At 41.5% G+C, this 19,088-nt stretch overlaps 1 protein-coding gene across 7 annotated transcripts in view; it reads left to right on the top strand.

The window, feature by feature from the left end:
- Positions 1-19,088, top strand: part of TBCEL (tubulin folding cofactor E like) — a 66,336-nt gene that overhangs the window by 34,041 nt on the left and 13,207 nt on the right. For all 7 annotated transcript variants that reach the window (XM_040325551.1, XM_040325548.1, XM_040325554.1 and 4 more), the window contains 5 exons: positions 2,467-2,608; positions 12,073-12,212; positions 13,352-13,533; positions 15,423-15,679; positions 17,056-17,182. In XM_040325551.1, the coding sequence (XP_040181485.1) occupies positions 2,476-2,608; positions 12,073-12,212; positions 13,352-13,533; positions 15,423-15,679; positions 17,056-17,182 (839 nt within the window). In that variant the 5' untranslated portion in view covers positions 2,467-2,475. The remainder of the gene's footprint in view (positions 1-2,466; positions 2,609-12,072; positions 12,213-13,351; positions 13,534-15,422; positions 15,680-17,055; positions 17,183-19,088) is intronic.

The raw sequence follows: 19,088 nt of genomic DNA on the forward strand, positions 1-19,088 counted from the left end.
AGAAACGTTGGGTTAGGCACAATCCAGGGTCAGTATCTACTTTCTGTACTAAGATGCTGGCTCTGAGAAGATACAATGATGCAAATTCTGGTGCCTGGGCAGCTCTTGGCAGTGTTCACCAATGTGGCAGCTTGCTGCCTCTCACCTTGTGACCTGATAAAGATGATTTGTCTGCAGGCTTTAATATGCATGTTTATGTACTTGTCTTGCATTGTTTTTAAACAGATTTAACAAAGCCTTTTCTTTTTATATCTACAACCTACAGTAAATCAGCATGATGTAGATATAGGAATGGTTACAAATATGAAATAAATAAATAATGTGGCAAATTTAGAGTACAGGCAGTCCCCGGGTTAAAAACAAGATATATTCTGTAGGTTTATTCTTAAGTTGAATTTGTATTTAAAGGGGTTGTAAAGGTACAATTTTTTTTTTTTCATAAATATCTTCCTTTACCTTAGTGCAGTCCTCCTTCACTTACCTCATCCTTCCATTTTGCTTCTTCTGTCTTTAACTCCACACAGTAATGCAAGGCTTTCTGGTGTGGAGTGTCGTGCTCGCCCCATCCCTTGGACTACAGGAGAGTCAGGACACCCACTAACACACAGCTCCTTTCTCTATCTGCAACATAGAGAGCGTCCTGACTCTCCTGTAGTCCAAGGGAGGGGGCGAGCACGACACTCCACACCAGGGAGAAAGCCTTGCATTACTGTGTGGAGTTACAGACAGAAGAACAGGAAGTGAGAATTTCTCAGAAGAAATAAGGACATTTAAAAGCAAAATGGAAGGATGAGGTAAGTGAAGGAGGACTGCACTAAGGTAAAGGAAGCTGTTTAGGAAAAAAAAATGTACCTTTACAACCCCTTTAAGTTGGAACAGGTATTTTTTTTTTAAGTGTAGCTCCAGCCAAAAAAAATGTTTTAAGCTTTTTGGATAGCATAGGGAAGGGTTAACACCCCTGTAACATCTGTTTTGCTGTCTGTGTCCCTGTTCAGAAGATTTTAACTCACTTTCTGTCCCAATGACAATTAGATTTTGAAAATTTTGGGATGTTGTGGAAACAAGGATTAGTGATAAAGCCTCAGAGACACCTTTTTACCATAACTCTAAGGCCCCGTACACACGACAGAGAAACTCGACGTGCTTGGCACGTCGAGTTCCTCGTCTCGTTTTGGGATGAAGCCGCCGAAGAGCTCGGCGGGCCGCCTTCTCCTATAGAACAACGCGGCCAACGAGAAAATAGAGAACATGTTCTCTATTTTCTCGTCGAGCTCCTCGGCGGCTCCATCGAGCCAAAACTGTACAGACGACAGAGATTCTCGGCAGAATCCGGGTTTTGACCGAGTTTCTCGGCGAATTCTGCCGAGAATCTCTGTCGTGTGTACGAGGCCTTACAGGAGTGAATTTCCCTTCCTAGGGACAGATTTCCTCTCACTTGCTGTTATCTCCCTCTTTTTGTAAGTAGGAGTTGTTTGAAAATCATATGTTTTTAACCCGGAACCACGGGTAGGTTAAACCTGTAGCAGATCATTTACACTCTACTGCCCCCTTTACTTTAGTGGTCAGTGGGAAGAGGACCCTCTTAGATTGGTGTTCCGCAGAATGGTTCCATCACATTGTGGTGAAGTGCCTCCCTATATCAGATACCAGTTTAATTCCCTCCTACATGGATGGATGGTGTTAAGCATGCCCTCCTTACAGACTAAGAAAGATGTCTTGTGCCAGTGAATACTTACCCAAGATATGAGAAAAGAAACTCCCACTGGTCCCATTCTGCTAAGCCTGCAGATTGTTATTGGTGCCAAAACTGCGTAAGCACTCAGTTGGAAGGTCCATCTGCCAATGTGCACAGCTCAAGGAACCCCTAGCAACTCCTCTAGGAACCCAAGAGCTTCAAAGAACCCTGGTTGAGGTCTAGGCAGAGTCATTTGACTAAAGCTCATGGACTGGTTTTTAATGATAAAAGGTAGAGCAATGAAAAATGATAATGGTGTGGGAAATTGTGACTTGTCAGGAATTCATTCATTCAGACCTTTAAAATTGCTCAGAGATCTACTTTAATTGCTCAGTCTGTCACTTGTCTCAGGATGCTCCAGCCACCACAATCATAGATTGTGAATATAGCGTTTGGCTAAATGTGGTAGTTGACCTTCCTCTTTCCACAAATCTCCATTCTTTCAGAAATAGAAGATGTAATAAGAATGCAATATTTTTGCCTAAAGGTAAAGTACAAAGAACTGCAAGAGAAATGGCTGTAGCCCAGAAATTTCCCCCAAAATATATTGTCATTGAGTGCCCAGGATTTCCATATTTTTTTGGTTTTACTTCTTTGTTTAAAGAACTATAGTACATAATTACCAATTTTCAATACCGATTCCTTACCAGTACAACACAATTATTCTGTGCTGCATTTTTCAGTGAAGTATTGTTTCAATAGTAACTGGATATGTGTTTTGCTCCTCTCAGGTAACAGAAATGGAGCCACCATGTGGAAGGAGTTTTATGCAGGTGCTGTGTGAGAAATACAGCCCAGAAAACTTTCCATACAGGAGGGGTCCAGGAGCTGGTGTGCATGTACCTGCTGGACCTCAAGTGTCACCTATGAAAGGTATGACATTACTTGTCCTAAAGAATATGTTACCCAGCATTTCATATTCCAGATATGTGTCTGTTGTACCATGTACTCTAGTTTAAAAGTATCCTGTTCTTTGTATTGCTTCCTTTGTGTGAAATGCCTTGTGTTCCTGCCAGCCCCCCATCTTTCCTATGTCAAACTGACCACTCTAGGCATAAGAGCACATCCATCCCTGTAAGAAAAATGGGGTGAACTAATGCGCAAACCACACTGGCCAAAGAATAAGCTAAGAGGTCTAAAAAGAAACATAAAACAAATATCATATATTACGCAGCAGCCATAGCTAAATATAGATAAAAATGGGGGAACTGATATGTAAAATAACTCAAAATATATGATCAATCTCTAGCAGCAGCCACAACCAAAATAGTGCTTACACACTGACAATGATATAAAAACGAGGGGTGTTGGGGCGCTTACTAATAACACCAATGATAAATAATATATTGCATAAAACTATAACGTGATAATAAGCATAAGACAGTAAAATAGATAATAGATACTGTAAATAATATTGCAAGTACGTGCATATAAAATATTAATTATATATTGTGAACCAAATAAAACAATGTGAACACAATAAATGCAGTGCTGACAATGGTGAAATTAATTCAATAATGTGAAGATGAAGAGGTCTTCATGCAATGTGCAATATTAAAGTCTCTGTGCAAAATAACAATCAGGGCCAAACTCCAAAAAACATGCAGCCCAAGGAGGTAAAATTTCCACAATTTATTCCAATGGTGAGGTGCAACAAAAACAAGTCACAAAGTGCTACACTTCAGGTGCCCTGTTTCCCCCAGCCTCTCACCTCTAGCTGGCTTATAAATAAGCCTTAATACGTATAACCAATGGCAGCAGCGCCTCTGTCAATACATGTATCACCATACGAAGGTCTCTTTAGATCCCCAGCAGTCACGTTTAAGCAGCATCTGAGAACCTCTCCCTTTTGATCAATGGCTCCCCGCAGGGTACATAAAGGAAGGAAACCGCTCCAAATAGTGTAAAATCGTAAGGCAAACTTTATTAAAAAACGTAATAAAAAAACTCACATTTAAAACTGATGACACAGGCATCAAACACAGTGGATTCTCCGCTCCCGGCCGAAAGCGGAGATGATGTCACCTATGGCTCACTTCCCTTACGCGTTACGTGGCTGAACATGCCACTTACTCATAGGGTCTAATCCATCCCTGTGTGGTCCTTTTTCTGGCTTTGCTGGGAGAACATCCCATCCCATCCCATGTCCTCCAGTGGTCAGACTTTTCCTGACATGCCCCCGGTGTACAGTGATTCTCTCCTATCCCCTTTTTCATCTGAGAACACAGATTTATGTGATCACTTATAGAAAATTTTTAAATAAATATTTATAGTGTGTGTGTGTATATATATTATATATAATTATATATCTCAGTATCGAACAAGTGAGTACACCCTCACATTTTTGTAAATATCTTATTTTATTTTTTCATGTGCCAACACTGAGGAAATGACACTTTGCTACAATGTAAAGTAGTGAGTTTACAGCTTGTATAACAAAGTAAATTTGCTGTCCCCTCAAAATAACTCAACACAGCCATTAATGTCTAAACCGCTGGCAACAAAATTGAGTACACCACTAAGTGAAAATATCTGAATTGGACCCAATTAGCCATTTTTCCTTCCCGGTGTCATATGACTCGTTAGTGTTACAAGGTCTCAGGTGTGAATGGGGAGCAGGTGTATTAAATTTGGTGTTATCCTTCTCAATCTCTCATATTTGTTGCTCTACATAAAGATGGCCTAGCCCTAGGCTATAAGAAGATTGCCAAGACCCCAAAACTGAGCTGTAGCACGGTGGCCAAGACCATACAGCAGTTTAACAGGACAGGTTCCACTCAGAACAGGCCTCATCATGGTCAATCAAAGAAGTTGAGTGCACATGCTCAGCGTCATATTAAGAGCTCTCTTTGAGAAATAGACATATGAGGGCTGCCAGCATTGCTGCAGAAGTTAAAGGGGTGGGGGGGGGGGGGTCAGGCTGTCAGTGTTCAGACCATACGCCGCACACTGCACTGAATTGGTCTGCATGGCTGTCGTCCCAGAACGAAGCATCTTCTAAAGATAATGCACAAGAAAGCCCACAAACTGTTTTCTGAAGACAAGCAGACTAAGGTCATGGATTACTGGAACCATGTCCTGTGATCTGATGAGACCAATATAAACGTATTCGGTTCAGATGGTGTAAAGCGTGTGTGGCGGCAACCAGGTGAGGAGTTCAAAGTCAAGTGTGTCTTGCCTACAGTCAAGCATGGTGGTGGGAGTGTCATGGTCTGGGGCTGCATGAGTGCTGCTGGTACTGGGGAGCTACAGTTCATTGAGGGAACCATGAATGCCAACACGTAGTGTGACATACTAAAGCCGAGCATGATCCCCTCCCTTTGGAGACTCGGCTGCAGGGCAGTATTCCAACATGATAACGACCCCAAACACACCTCCAAGACGACCACTTCCTTGCTAAAGAAGCTGAGAGTAAAGGCGATGGACTGGCCAAGCATGTCTCCAGACCTAAACCCTATTGAGCCTCTGTGGGTCATCCTCAAACGGAAGGTGGAGGAGCGCAAGGTCGCTAACATTCGCCTGCTCCATGATGTCATCATGGAAGAGGACTCCAGTGGCAATCTATGAAGCTCTGGCGAACTCCATGCCTAAGACGGTTAAGGCAGTGCTGGAAAATAATGTTGGCTACATAAAATATTGACACTTTGGGCCCAAATTGGACATTTTCACTTAGGGATGTACTCACTTTTGTTGCCAGCAGTTTAGACATTACTGGCTGTGTGTTGAGTTATTTTTAGGGGACAACAAATTTACACTGTTATACAAGCTGTACACTGACTACTTTACATTGTGGCAAAGTGTCATTTCTTCAGTGCATGTCAAAAATGTGAGGGGTGTACTCACTTTTGTGAGATACTGTGTGTATGTGTGGAGATATATATATATATATATACATATACACACAGGTGCATTGCATCTCATAAAATGATGTTGTATATAGATGCGTTACACACAGAGTGATATATTTCAAGCATTTCTTTCTTTTAATTTTGATGATTATGGCTTACAACTAGTGAAAACCCAAAATTCAGTATTTGAAGAAATTTGAATATTACGTAAGACTAATATAAAAAGGATTAATACAGAAATGTTGGCTTACTGAAATGTATGTCCATGTACAGTATAGTGTGCACTCAATACTTTGTCTGGGCTCGTTTTGCAAGACTTAGTGCATCAATGCAACTGCTGAGGTGTTATGGAAGCCCAGGGTGCTTTGATAGCGGCCTTCAGCTCATCTGCATTGTTGGGTCTGGTGTCTCTCATCTTCCTCTTGACAATACCCCACAGATTCTCTATGGGGTTTAGGTCAGGTGAGTTTGCTGTCTAATCAAGCCCAGTGATACCATGATCGGTAAACCAAGAACACAGAATATAAAAAAATTACTTTTTAAATAAACATTTTAATATTTATAAAAGTTAGTTTAGAAGTTGAGTTTACATATACTTTGACACCAGCCCCCTGCCCAGCAGTGCTCAAATTAGGAGTGGAAGGTCAAACACTTGAAGAAAGTCTCACATGTGCTGACAGGAAACAAGGAGCGTGATCAGAGGCATGATCTAAGGCTGAAGCTTTCTTTTACTGCTGTTTCTGTGTCTTCTCACTACACCATTAAGTTATCCTGCTGAAGGTTTTTTTAAAAACACCCTGCAAGGCAAAGACATAAGGAGCTAGTATGCATAGCATACTAGCTCATTATGAAGTACTTACCTGAGATCAAAGCCCCCGCAGCGGTGCTCGGTCACCTCCTCCGTCGGCGCCATCTCTCCACGATTCACTTCCGCATATCGGGGCGTCAGTGTTGTGACTGGACGAAGTCGTGATGACGCCACTCCCGCGCATGCGCACAGATGCCCCCACTAACGGCATGATCGCCGTTAGTAACAGCACGCTCAGTGCGAAGCGCCGTAGACATCGGTGTCTTTCTTTTGCAAATATCTCCTAAACTGTGTAGGTTTAGGAGATATTTGTTGCACCTACAGGTAAGCCTTAATCTAAGCTTACCTGTAGGTTAAAGTGGTCTGTAAGGGTTTACAACCACTTTAATGATTTGCCTGCACTGTCTGTCAAGGGTTCAGCAGTGGCTGCACAAATTTACAAATCCTTTGGCAGGTAAAACCAATCTATTTATGTTTTCAAGCTGTTTGCCTGAAATTCACCTTTTCCTAATTTTACCAAGAACTGTGAGGGTGTACCTCACTTAATATATTACATTAAAGAAAGAGTACAATTAAACTGTAATGTGTGTAGCCAGCTTTTGACAGCCTTTGGTAATTTCTTTGGTTTATGTTTTAGTAACAGGGATTCAATGTGGTGAATCTACAAATCCAATCATTGCTCTGGGAGTCATGACTGTGGCTGTCAGTCTTGCAAGGACTCATGGGACTTGTAGTTCTACAACAGCTGGTGTGCTGAAGAATTCATATCTGCTTTATAGGAAGTGTTCTGTTCCATCTGTATAAATCATGTATTGAAATAGCCAGCAGATGTCAGTGTTTCACAAGTTCCAGAAGGATTAGACATGAGCCATGAAGACCAAAACAACCAATGCTGCATTAAAGGAGATTCCTACAAGTTTATCCACAACTGGTTTAGCAAAGAAGTTTGGAATTAGCAATGCCTTATCTTCTTCCAATAATAATAATAGTTTTTACTCCTAAATATGTTGATTACATAGGAGCCTGTCTTTTTTTTTTTTTTCTTTAATGTTTCCTAAAATTAGGATACATCCAACAGTAGTGTGATATTAGTGTAGTTTAAAGCCTCAGGCCCCGTACACACGGCCGAGGAACTCGACGTGCTTGGCACGTCGAGTTCCTCGTCGAGTTCTGGGATGAAGCCGCCGAGGAGCTCGGCGGGACGCCTTCTCCCATAGAACAACGAGAAAATAGAGAACATGTTCTCTATTTTCTCGTCGAGCTCCTCGGCGGCTCCATCGAGCCAAAACTGTACAGACGACAGAGTTTCTCGGCAGAATCCGGGTTTTGACCGAGTTTCTCGGTGAATTCTGCCGAGAAACTCTGTCGTGTGTACGGGGCCTGCAGGTTTTTTTGATCTTCTCATCTGCTCCAGAATCCCCCAGCCTCCCATTTATTCTTACCTGACCCCGATCCAGCAACGTGCACAAGAGCAGCGTATTTCACCGCTGTCTCCCTTTGCATTGGGCAGATTGATGGCAGCAGGAGCCATTGGCTCCCATTCCTGTCTGTCAACTCCAGTGACGAGGGTGGGGCCGAGTACCGCTGTCTGTGTTAATGGATGCAGCAGCGGGGTTCCGGAGGGAGCACGCACAAGTACCTCAATGAGAAGCAGCTTCTTGTGGGGCACTGGACAGATAATAGGAGCCAGGCGCGCAGGCGGGAAACCAGAGAAGAAGTAGTTTGGGGCTGTTTTGTGTAATTCCATTGCACAGAGCAGGTAAGTATAGTATAGTGTTTGTTTTTAAATGTTCCTTTATAATATATATATATATATATATATATATATATATATTTGCATGTGTATACTCTTTAACATGCCCTTTGTTATTGATCACAAACAGAACTCTGGTCTTTAGGTGCCTAATGTCTGTGGATTTCTTTTGCTTGTTCTTTATGACTACATTTGGTGACAGGGTGAATAGATTAATTTTATTACATAAAGTTGATGCATATCATTATGTTATAACGAACAAAAAAGTGCAGCGCAAAATATAAAACTAAGAAATTATGAAATTAAATCTAAGCGTGAAACATCACGGTAATTAATAATAATAAACATCAGTGAAGTCCATAAAACAAATAAGTGCAAATAAATATTAGGTGATATGCATGTAGCAAGTGAAAGAGTCCATAAGAGATGATCCACCAGTGAGAAGATCCACAAAAGGTGACAATCCCTCCACCCAAGGCTCTCTAGGTACTCTCACCTCCAGAAACAGACCCCTGAATTACCAGGAAGTCATAACAAGCAGACAACCAGATCGACCAAATCCTCATAAGAAATCCTCCTTTATAAAGGTTGCTTTAAAAACTCCTCAGAGACAGCTAGTATTTCTCCAAGCTCAGCAGGCAGAGTGTATGCATAGGAAACCGAGGGAATAATCTAAGTGCTCACCGTTGGTAAAAAGGCATCGTCATTTATTTAAAATTCAAACTACTCACTGCATGTAGTAAAAACGTGGGTCAGACAGCAGAGCGGGTGATGTCATGAGCGGCTGCTAGAAACCTCCTTACGCGTTACGTTCAATAGAACTTCCTCAGACGCCCCGCTGAGGAAGTTCTATTGAACATAACGCGTACGGAGGTCTCTAGCAGCCGCTCATGACATCACCCGCTCTGCTGTCTGACCCACGTTTTTACTACATGCTGTTTATGCATATCTGCTTGTGAGTAGTTTGAATTGTTATGACTTCCTGGTAATTCAGGGGTCTGTTTCTGGAGGTGAGAGTACCTAGAGAGCCTTGGGTGGAGGGATTGTCACCTTTTGTGGATCTTCTCACTGGTGGATCATCTCTTATGGACTCTTTCACTTGCTACATACCTAATATTTATTTGCACTTATTTGTTTTATGGACTTCACTGATGTTTATTATTATTAATTACCGTGATGTTTCACGCTCAGATTTAATTTCATAATTTCTTAGTTTTATATTTTGCGCTGCACTTTTTTTTCGTTATATCTTTGTCACTGGAATTTCAGTGTTCAGCTTGCATAAGAAGGAAGGGGGGTTCTATTTCTATATTATTTTTGCGCTGGTGCACACAGAATCTGGAGCAGTTACATAGTAGCCAATTGGCTTTTAAGTTCAGTTGGCTCTGAAGAAAATGTGTCAGAGTGATGTCATCACACCTGTGATGCTTTGACATAGACAGGGACCAACAGACCCGCCTTACCGCCCTAGGAATTAAGCCAGGAATCAAGCAGAGATAACAGGAGTGTGGACGCAGCGATTAAGGTGCCTTGGAGGCTGATCCCAGAGCAGACTGGAGGATCCTTTAGTGCTGTCGAGGAGTGGTAACTGCATCGGTAAAAGCCAGGATTTCACTTGTACCTACCTCCATCCAGCACTACTCTGACCTTACTGCCCACTGGCTGAACCTGCTGGAGTCCACCACCTGTCGGCTCTGCACTATCCCATTCAAACTTCTGCATACAGAGCACAATGTTCTTAGTGTAGAACTTTTTTGACACCTGACCGGGGGTCTAACCCAGCAGCTTTTGGATCGGAGCAGGATCCTTTTTACTTCATAGACCCTATCCAGCAGTATCTGGGTTTGGCTCCTCCGGTCTCCAAGGTCTGGTTTTCACACTGACATTCCCAACATTACTGCTATTGTGGACTGCCTGCCATTCCTTCAAAGATCAGCCTTACTTCCCATATTGTGTACTTAGTCTTGGGTGTATGTATGGGCGGAAGCATGTTTGCTGCAGCTTCCTGTCTGTGCTGACAACTTGTCATATTTTAACTATTTCAATGGTGAAGGTGTTTAATGTTTTTATATTGATGTTTTTATATTGGTGTTTATTTTTCAATAAAGCATTTTCAATTTTTTATATACCCCACAGTATTCCTCTTTGACGATTCTCTTGAGAATCTGCAGTCCTCCTAATTATATATAGCTTTTAAGTTCAGTTTATTTAATTGAGCTTTGACAATAAAACCTAGAAACTGATTTGTTACTATGCACAGCTGCACCAGATTCGGTGTGAACCAGCTTTAGTAAATTTCTCCCACTGTTTTAGATGGCTTAAAGGGTAAGTTTGTTCCTAACTTCCAGCTCCCCTATGCACTAATATAGCATTCATGACTTTTTTTGCAAAAATATCAAAGCTTTATATTAAATCTACAGTCACTTACTTTTCTTGTCCTAATCCACATTTCCAGACGTTTATATTAGTAATGTCTTTCTTCCTTACAGACTGTTGGCCTGACACAGGAAGGAGTTGACCAGCTGACCTCATTAGCACACACCCTGCATCATTCACCGTCCCATTCCCAGGTGCACGTTTTATAAATGAAATGCAATCAATCAGTGATCACCTGTCTCACTAAATACACAATATACAATTTAGATTGTATAGTATATGACCATGTTTATACACCTAAAATTACTATTTGCGTTTTTAGTGCCATTAATTGTTAACGACACACCAAACACAAAAGTAAACACACATTTTGCCATGTGAAAAAACGAGGTGCAAAGCGCACAGTAAAAAACACACAACCCACAAAACGCCAAAATGTCCCATTAACCACATGTAGTGCAGCCAATTGAAATCAACAGGCTGCCCTATGCGTGTCACAGGAAAAACGAGACACAAAATGTGCACTCCCACTATGCTAGATGTGAATGGGACCTGAAAGTGAAATTGGTGCAGTAACACAAGAACAATGTGGCTCCATTCACAGCTGTGTGTTTCCTTGCATTTCAGAAATGCACTGCACCAAAAATCAGTAAAAAACTCACCAAGCTCCACTCTTAACAAAAAGTTATAAAGCTTCTTTGGGGCGATTGCTATGTGTAGGGCAGTCCATTCAGGTGGATGGGCTGCCTTATGTGTGATGAGTGAAAATGCTCCAAACCGCCTCCCTCCCCTTGGTTAAAAAAAAAAAAGCATGTGGGGATGTGAGTTCCCGCTATGCAGAGTTGTGAACAGGGCTTGACAGCGGAGTGTTTCTATCTACTCCCTCCTATGTACTTGTATAAAGATGGCCATACACTATGCAATTTGATTGTGTATTTGGTGAGAAGGGTGATCACTGATTGCATTTCATGTAAAAAAAATGTACACCTGGGAATGGAAGGGTGAATGATGCAGGTGTGTGCTAATGAGGTCAGCTGGTCAACTCCTTTATGTGTCATGACCTACAGTCTGTAAGGAAGAAAGACATTACTAATGGAAACATCTGGAAACATGGAATAGGACAAGTAGAGTAAGTGCAGATTTAATGGAAAACTTTCGATATCGTTGCAAAAAAAGTACATAAATGCTATATTAGTGCATAGGGGAGCTGGAATTTAGAAAAAAAAATGTACAAAGGTAAACTTACCTTTTAAACCTTCCCAGTATCTTGGTATTGAGCAGTTATGGCATTAGCCATGCTGGGTAAAATAATAAGATTGCTTGTCCTTTCTGCTCTAAAAAGCCTCCCCGTTTCCAGTTTTTAAAAGTGGAACTTTAGTACTGCCTTAATAAGCTCATCCCTGTTTACCCTGCTCTACCCCTCCCTTTTTTTAGTTTTAGTACTGTCTATGGGGATTGCAGCAGGCTAATATCAAGTCAAATTCATGTACTCACATTAGTTGAATTTAAATAAATACATATTTAACTAGAGCTCATTAAAATTCTGTTTTAGATCGCTTGAACCTCCCCAGTATCTTGGTATTGAACAGTTGTGGCATTAGCCATGCTGGAGAAGAGAATGAGATTGCTGCCTTTTGTTCACATGTGTCAGAATTGGACCTATCTGGTAATCATCTTGACAGCTGGCAAGAGGTAAGAGAAAACATCAAACTGTTCACAGCATGAATAGAATGTTGTTTGTATTCAAACCTTTATTTACCAGAGAATCAAATTGAACAGATAATGTGGGTAAACCACATCACCGGTTTGTAACATCTGGATGTCTGGTAATGAGACAGGCCATCTATGCAAGTGTAATCCACAAAAAAAATGTTGGCACCTAATGTGTAGGAAGTGATATAAGATGTGTATACAAATTCTACAAAGGTATTGGAAAAATGTTAAAAAGGCCACTTTCAGGTTGCCTTTCCAAAGAAGTTAAGTGTTAATACAAGCGTGTGCTTCCAATTTTCTAGGTAGAAGAGAACCGTAATGTAATAAAAACATTGGATTTAAAATGAAGAGCTTTTGAAGTTCTACAAGTTTACTTTCCTTACAATTGATAAGCAGCAAATGTGTGGTTTAAAACATGGCATCTTGAAACATTTGGCCAGACAGTGCTTAACATCATTCTGGTTGACAGGGTAGTTCAGACAGTAGAATGCCAGAAGCTACTACTGCATCATGGGACTGGAGTTTTTCTTGCCCCATGCTTGATCAAATATGACAAGACCAGGGGGGTTTTACAATATACATCTACTTTTTATCTGCCCTGATCATTAGAGATTCAAGAGCCCCGTTTTATTTTATTTATGCCGTGGTTGGGATTCAAACCGGCACCCCTAGTGCTGCCAGGCAGAAGTGCTAACCACTTAGCCACTGTGCTGCCCACAAACTATTTTCCTTTGGATTGAGTGGAGAAGGTTTAGAACCTCTGTAGAACCTCTGAGATTCAAATCCTTCCCCAATTACAATGTGTATGTTACTGTTACTTTTTCAAGTTAATATGCAAAGGCGTTTTTGTAGCTGGAGTTGAGCAATGCTAATAGAATCTGGCATGTTTACATTCAATTCTATAAACTCTTCATAATTGAAACATAAGAACAGTGCCTTCTTCCATGCAGTGCTCCTTAGTGGCCTATGATGTATTAAAATCTTAGTTTATGATATTTTGAAAACTACAGTAAACCGTTGCATGTGAAAATGACAGTAAACTGTTGCATGTGGCAAGTTTGTTACAGCATAATCATGCCCTCATTTAATTATTTGCCTTTTTTTGCCTTTACTTGCAGATCAGCAAGATTGTATCTAATGTGCCTCAACTGCAGTTCTTGAATTTGAGTTCTAACCCATTGTACATGTCTGTGTTGGAACGTAAGTGTGCTGGATCATTTTCTGGCATTCGGAAACTGGTTCTCAATAACTGCAAAGTTTCCTGGGAAACCGTCCATACATTGCTGATGGAGCTACCAAAGTAAGTATGATAGTGTTGCGTTTATTTTATAGGTGCTGCCAATTATACAATGATGTTGTAGTCTTGTGTATGTCAGTACTAAACACTTATAGGCCATTTTATTCCAGAAGTGAGATTTATTTTAGCTTAGTTGAAAAATTCAACAAAAAAAACTGATGCAAATTAAAGAGGTTGTAAAGTCACAACGCAATTACTCGTATTATCTCATTTTTTGCAAGATATAAGGTGCAGTGTGTGTGTGTGTGTGTGTGTTTCTTTTAAATTATCCCTTTCCCGCCGAGCGTACGCAGATATGTGTCCTCGGCTTTCGGGAGTTATACCGGGATGATACCCGCAGCTGCAGGCATCATCCCGGTATCATTTTTTAGAGCCGGCGATTGGCTTTCCATGGATAACAATCAATGAGGCTAAAAGCTGCTCAGTTGTTATCCCGGAGGAGCGGGAGGGGACATCCCCCCTCCCACCACCTCCGCCGCTCTTACCGGGCCTCCCCTCCCACCGGGAGTCCCGATCTACGATGCGCCACCTCCGGCACCTAGAGAGAGACTAAATTGAAGCGAACAGCTTTGATTCAGTCTCTTCAATGTAAACACGGAAGCGTCGTCATGACGTCACTTCCAGGTTACTCCGCTGCCCATGGCGGGGGATTTAAAAAAATACACAGTATTCAGAATCGCCGTTTTCGGCAATCTGAATACTTTGAAGTGCAAATGAGGGATTGGAGGTTTTAGACCCCCGATCCCTCCATAAAGAATACCTGTCAACACTTATTACTGTCACAAGGGATGTTTACATTCCTTGTGACAGCAATAAAAGTGATAAAAAAAAATATATATTTTAAAAACACAATTTTATAGTATATAAAATAAATAAGAAAAAATAATCGTAAAGCGCCCCTGTCCCCGCGAGCTCGCGCAGCAAAGAAAAGGCATACGGAAGTCGCGCCCGCATATGTAAACGGTGTTCACACATGTGGGGTATTGCTGCGATCGTCAGAGCGAGAGCAATAATTCTAGCAATAGACCTTCTCTGTAACTCTAACTACCAAGAAATGGAAGGAGGTGCTGGGCTCATGTGTAAAATGAGTATGAGATCAGCCAGTTAATAAAGAGGGTACACGCGACATCGGTAAACAGTATTACAATGGAATTGAATTATAAATGCCTGGTGCTTTGGTACCTTACCCCGGATAAGGTACATAAATATTCAGGAACTACATCACAGCTATGTTGGAGGGGTTGTAATGAAGTAGGAACTATGGCCCACATTTGGTGGACCTGTCCCAAAAACAGAAAATACTGGGGGGAGATAAGAAAATCTTTTAACATGACATTTACCCAGGGTAGGACATTAAGAAATTTCGGTCACTAAAGAGTCCATTCACACCTTCATTACCATGCATTACCGTGTGCTGCAGCGCAGGTGCATTGGAGTGCCAAATTAAAAATGATTGCCACCACAGCTAACAAATGCATGTAACATGCGATACTGCAATGTATTGGTTTGATTGGGCCCTATAAAAGAGAGGGGGTAAACAGAGGAAAATGGGGATAAGTATCATTTTCACCCATTACCCACAAACTGTGGGTTTTAAATGTTTGTCACCAATGCCTTTTAACCACTAGTCCAGAAATGATTCCCAGGACATGTCATAAGGTAAAAGTAATATGAAATTTGACTCTAAACATGCAAATTTAAGAATGCATATGCAAACAAAGCCATCAAACGGATATGAACAACAGATATATTAAAACATTTAAACGTAATGTGAAAGACTTCTCACAGCTCTATAATAATGACAATAGGCCTCACTAGTAAAGACCACCTGACATTTTGTTTACAGTTTTTGTTTTCTGTTTTAACAAAAATTATCTTGTATTCCTTTCCAGCCTAGAGGAACTGTTTTTGTGCCTTAATGACTATGACACCATAGTGTGTTCACCGGTTTGTTTTCGTTCATTGAGGCTTCTTCATATAACAGACAACAATCTCCAGGACTGGTCTGACATTTGTAAATTAGGCATGATGTTTCCTTGTCTTCATACACTTATCCTTGCGAATAACAATATATTGACGATTGGGGACTCTGGGGAATCCTTGTCACGGTTATTTCCAAACCTTCGGTCAATAAGCCTTCACAAGTCAGGTAACCTTATCCTATTGCTGTATTAATTTCATTCTCTTTGTAATGTTGCCTTTAGACCCTTTTCACACTGAGGCGCTATAGCACTAAAAATAGCGCCTGTAAAGCGCCTCTCCTGTCTCTCCAATGTGAAAGCCCAAGGGCTTTCACACTGGAACGGTGCGCTGGCAGGACGTCAAAAAAACTCCTGATAGCCGCATCTTTGAGGCACTGTAGGAGCGGTGTACACACCGCTCCTAAAGTGCCCCTGCCCATTTAAAAAAATCTATAGGCAGCGCCACCGAATCGCCGGCAAAACGCTGCTGCAGAGGCACTTTGCGGGCACTTTTAACCCTTTTTGGTTAAAAGCACTCTGCTAGCGGCCGAAAGGTGCCACTAAAACAACGGTAAATCGCCGCTTTACCGCCGACGCTCAACGCCTCGGTGTGAAAGGGCTCTTACACTGTGGCATGCACTGAACTTTATTTATTTTTTTATTTAGGGGTGGGGTGTGTAAATTACATATTGTCAGGAGCTACTCTTTTATTCAGTGCACCCACAGATACAGAGAACGTACTATAATGATACTTCGGACACTGGATCCTGCATGGCCATTGTTTACAAAATAGGGGATATTTTTTTTTTTTTTAAAGTTACTATTTTTTACTATTGGCGGCGATCAGCGATTTTTTTCGTGACTGCGACATTATGGCGGACACTTCGGACAATTTTGACACATTTTTGGGACCATTGTCATTTTCACAGCAAAAAATGCATTTAAATTGCATTGTTTATTGTGAAAATGACAGTTGCAGTTTGGGAGTTAACCACAGGGGGCGCTGTAGGAGTTAGGGTTCGCCTAGTGTGTGTTTACAACTGTAGGGGGGTGTGGCTGTAGGACTGACGTCGATTGAGTCTCCCTATAAAAGGGATCACTCGATCGATACGCCGCCACAGTGAAGCACGGGGAAGCCGTGTTTACATACGGCTCTCCCCGTTCTTCAGCTCCGGGGAGCGATCGCGACGGAGCGGCTATAAACGAATAGCCGCGCCGTCGTCCCGGATCGCTCCCCGAGGTAAGCCGCACGCAGCGGAGGGGGTCCCGATTGGACCCCCCACCCGCTAGAAGGCAGGGACGTATATATACGCCCATCTGCCTGTACGTGCCATTCTGTGGACGTAAATAGGCGTGCGGCGGGCGTTAAGTGGTTAAAACGACAATGTGGGAAGACCTAAATATATTCGATTTTTCCAAACGTGGAAAAGATACAAATATAGACATGTTTCATTTAAAACATGTCTACTAGATTATACTGTTCTGTAAAAATAAAAAATAATTATTGTCATTTTTTTAGATATGCCTGGTATGTTTTATATAACCCTTTTATTATCTTGTGCAGGTCTAAGTTCCTGGAAGGACATTGAAAAACTAAACACTTTACCGAAGATAGAAGAAGTCAGGTTATTAGGTATTCCTCTAGTGGAGCCTTATACCACAGAAGAACGCAGGAAATTAGTTGTTGCCAGGTATTTATCCTATGCAGTATGATAACTATCATTTATTGAAAAAAATACTCAAGAGTCTGCTTTTCAGACACTGGCGGGGCAGTTTTTACCTTAAAAACAAGCTTTCAAATCACTTTTAAGGCGCTGTGGAAGCGCTGCCCTTCACTGCAATGGGCAGGACGTTTTGAAAAGCTATTTACAGCGCTCCCAACCCACCCCAAAGATTCTGCTTGCAGGACTTTTCATAACGTCCCACAAGCACACCGCCCCCAGTGTGAAAAGACACACTGCAATGAATGGGAGGCGGATTTCAGAGGCTATTTCTAGCGCTAAAGCGCCTGAACACTGCCTCAGTGTGAAAGGAGTCTTGCATACACTTCAGCTTTTATTTCTAAAGCTGTAATAAAAAGTAGAAAATGTAATCTGATGGATAAAGTAACAGATTCACAATGAAAATTAAAATTGGCATTGTAGAGCAGTCCTCAGGACCCACTAACAGGCCAGATTTTATGTGTTACTTTGGGGAGATGAAGACTAGAATTCTGCAATCATTGAGCAGCAAATTATATTGCCTGTGATGTATTTCAGTTAACTTGCAAACCAGGCCTGCTAGTGGGCCCAGAGGACAGGATTGATGGCCACTGTTGTAAAGCATAGGAATTGGTCCTTTTTAACTTTCATTATCTAACTTGCATTAACAATTACACTAATTATCTGGCTACCACAGTCGGCCCAATAGTTTTGGGGAAGCCGGACACACACACACACACACGCATATCTATCTATATATATATAGATATAGATCTATATATAGATATATATATAGATCTATATATAGATCTATATATACAGGTGAAACTCAAAAAAATTGAATACCGTGCAAAAGTTAATTTATTTCACTAATGCAACTTAAAAGGAGAAACTAATATATGAGATAGACTCATTGCATGCAACGCAAGATAGTTCAAGCTGTGATTTGTCATAATTGTGATGATTATGGCTTACAGCTCATGAAAACCCCAAATCCACAATCTCAGAAAATTAGAATATTACATGCAATCAAAAAAACAAGGATTGTACATAGAATATGGGACCTCTGAAAAGTAGAAGCATGCATATGTACTCAGTACTTGGTTGGGGCCCCTTTTGCAGCAATTACTGCCTCAATGCGGCGTGGCATGGGAGCCATCAGCCTGTGGCACTGCTGAGGTGTTATGGAGGACCAGGATGCTTCAATAGTGGCCTTCAGCTCTTCTGCATTGTTCAGTCTCATGTCTTTCATCTTTATCTTGGCAATGCACCATAGATTCTCTATGGGGTTCAGGTCAGGCAAGTTTGCTGGCTAATCAATCACGGTAATCCAACGGTCATGAAACCACGTTTGGTGCTTTTGGCTTTGTGGAAAATGAAGTAATCATCACAATTATGACAAATCGCGGCTTGAACTATCTTGCTTTGCATGTAATGAGTATATGTCATATATTAGTTTAACTTGAGTTGAATTCGTGAAATAAATTAACTTTTGCACAATATTCGAATTTTTCGAGTTTCACGTGCATATTGTACAGGACACCGGGAATGTGTCCTGGATGGCAGGTACATTTCCCCAATATTTGAGTCGTGGTCCCTTTAAGGGGGACAGTTGCAGAGTCTTCAAACCCTAAATACTAGGACTTTCGTACCGAAGAGGTTAGGTCCCAGGGGAGAGAGGCTTGAAAGGCAGCAGAGGAAAATCGGCACCTGTGTCAAGGAAGTGAGTGGGAGAGAGAGAGAGAGAGTCGCAAGCTGTGCAGCAAGCATGAGCTCTTTGATCTACGGAGGCACAGGCTGCTGACCGCCTCTGTCTGACCCTCCTAGCACCCTTGCTCCGGAGAAGACTAACCCCATTAGGGGACCAAAAAAAAAAGTTATTATGTACCATCTCAGA

Source organism: Rana temporaria, chromosome 10, assembly GCF_905171775.1.
Source record: "Rana temporaria chromosome 10, aRanTem1.1, whole genome shotgun sequence".
NCBI lineage: Eukaryota > Metazoa > Chordata > Amphibia > Anura > Ranidae > Rana > Rana temporaria.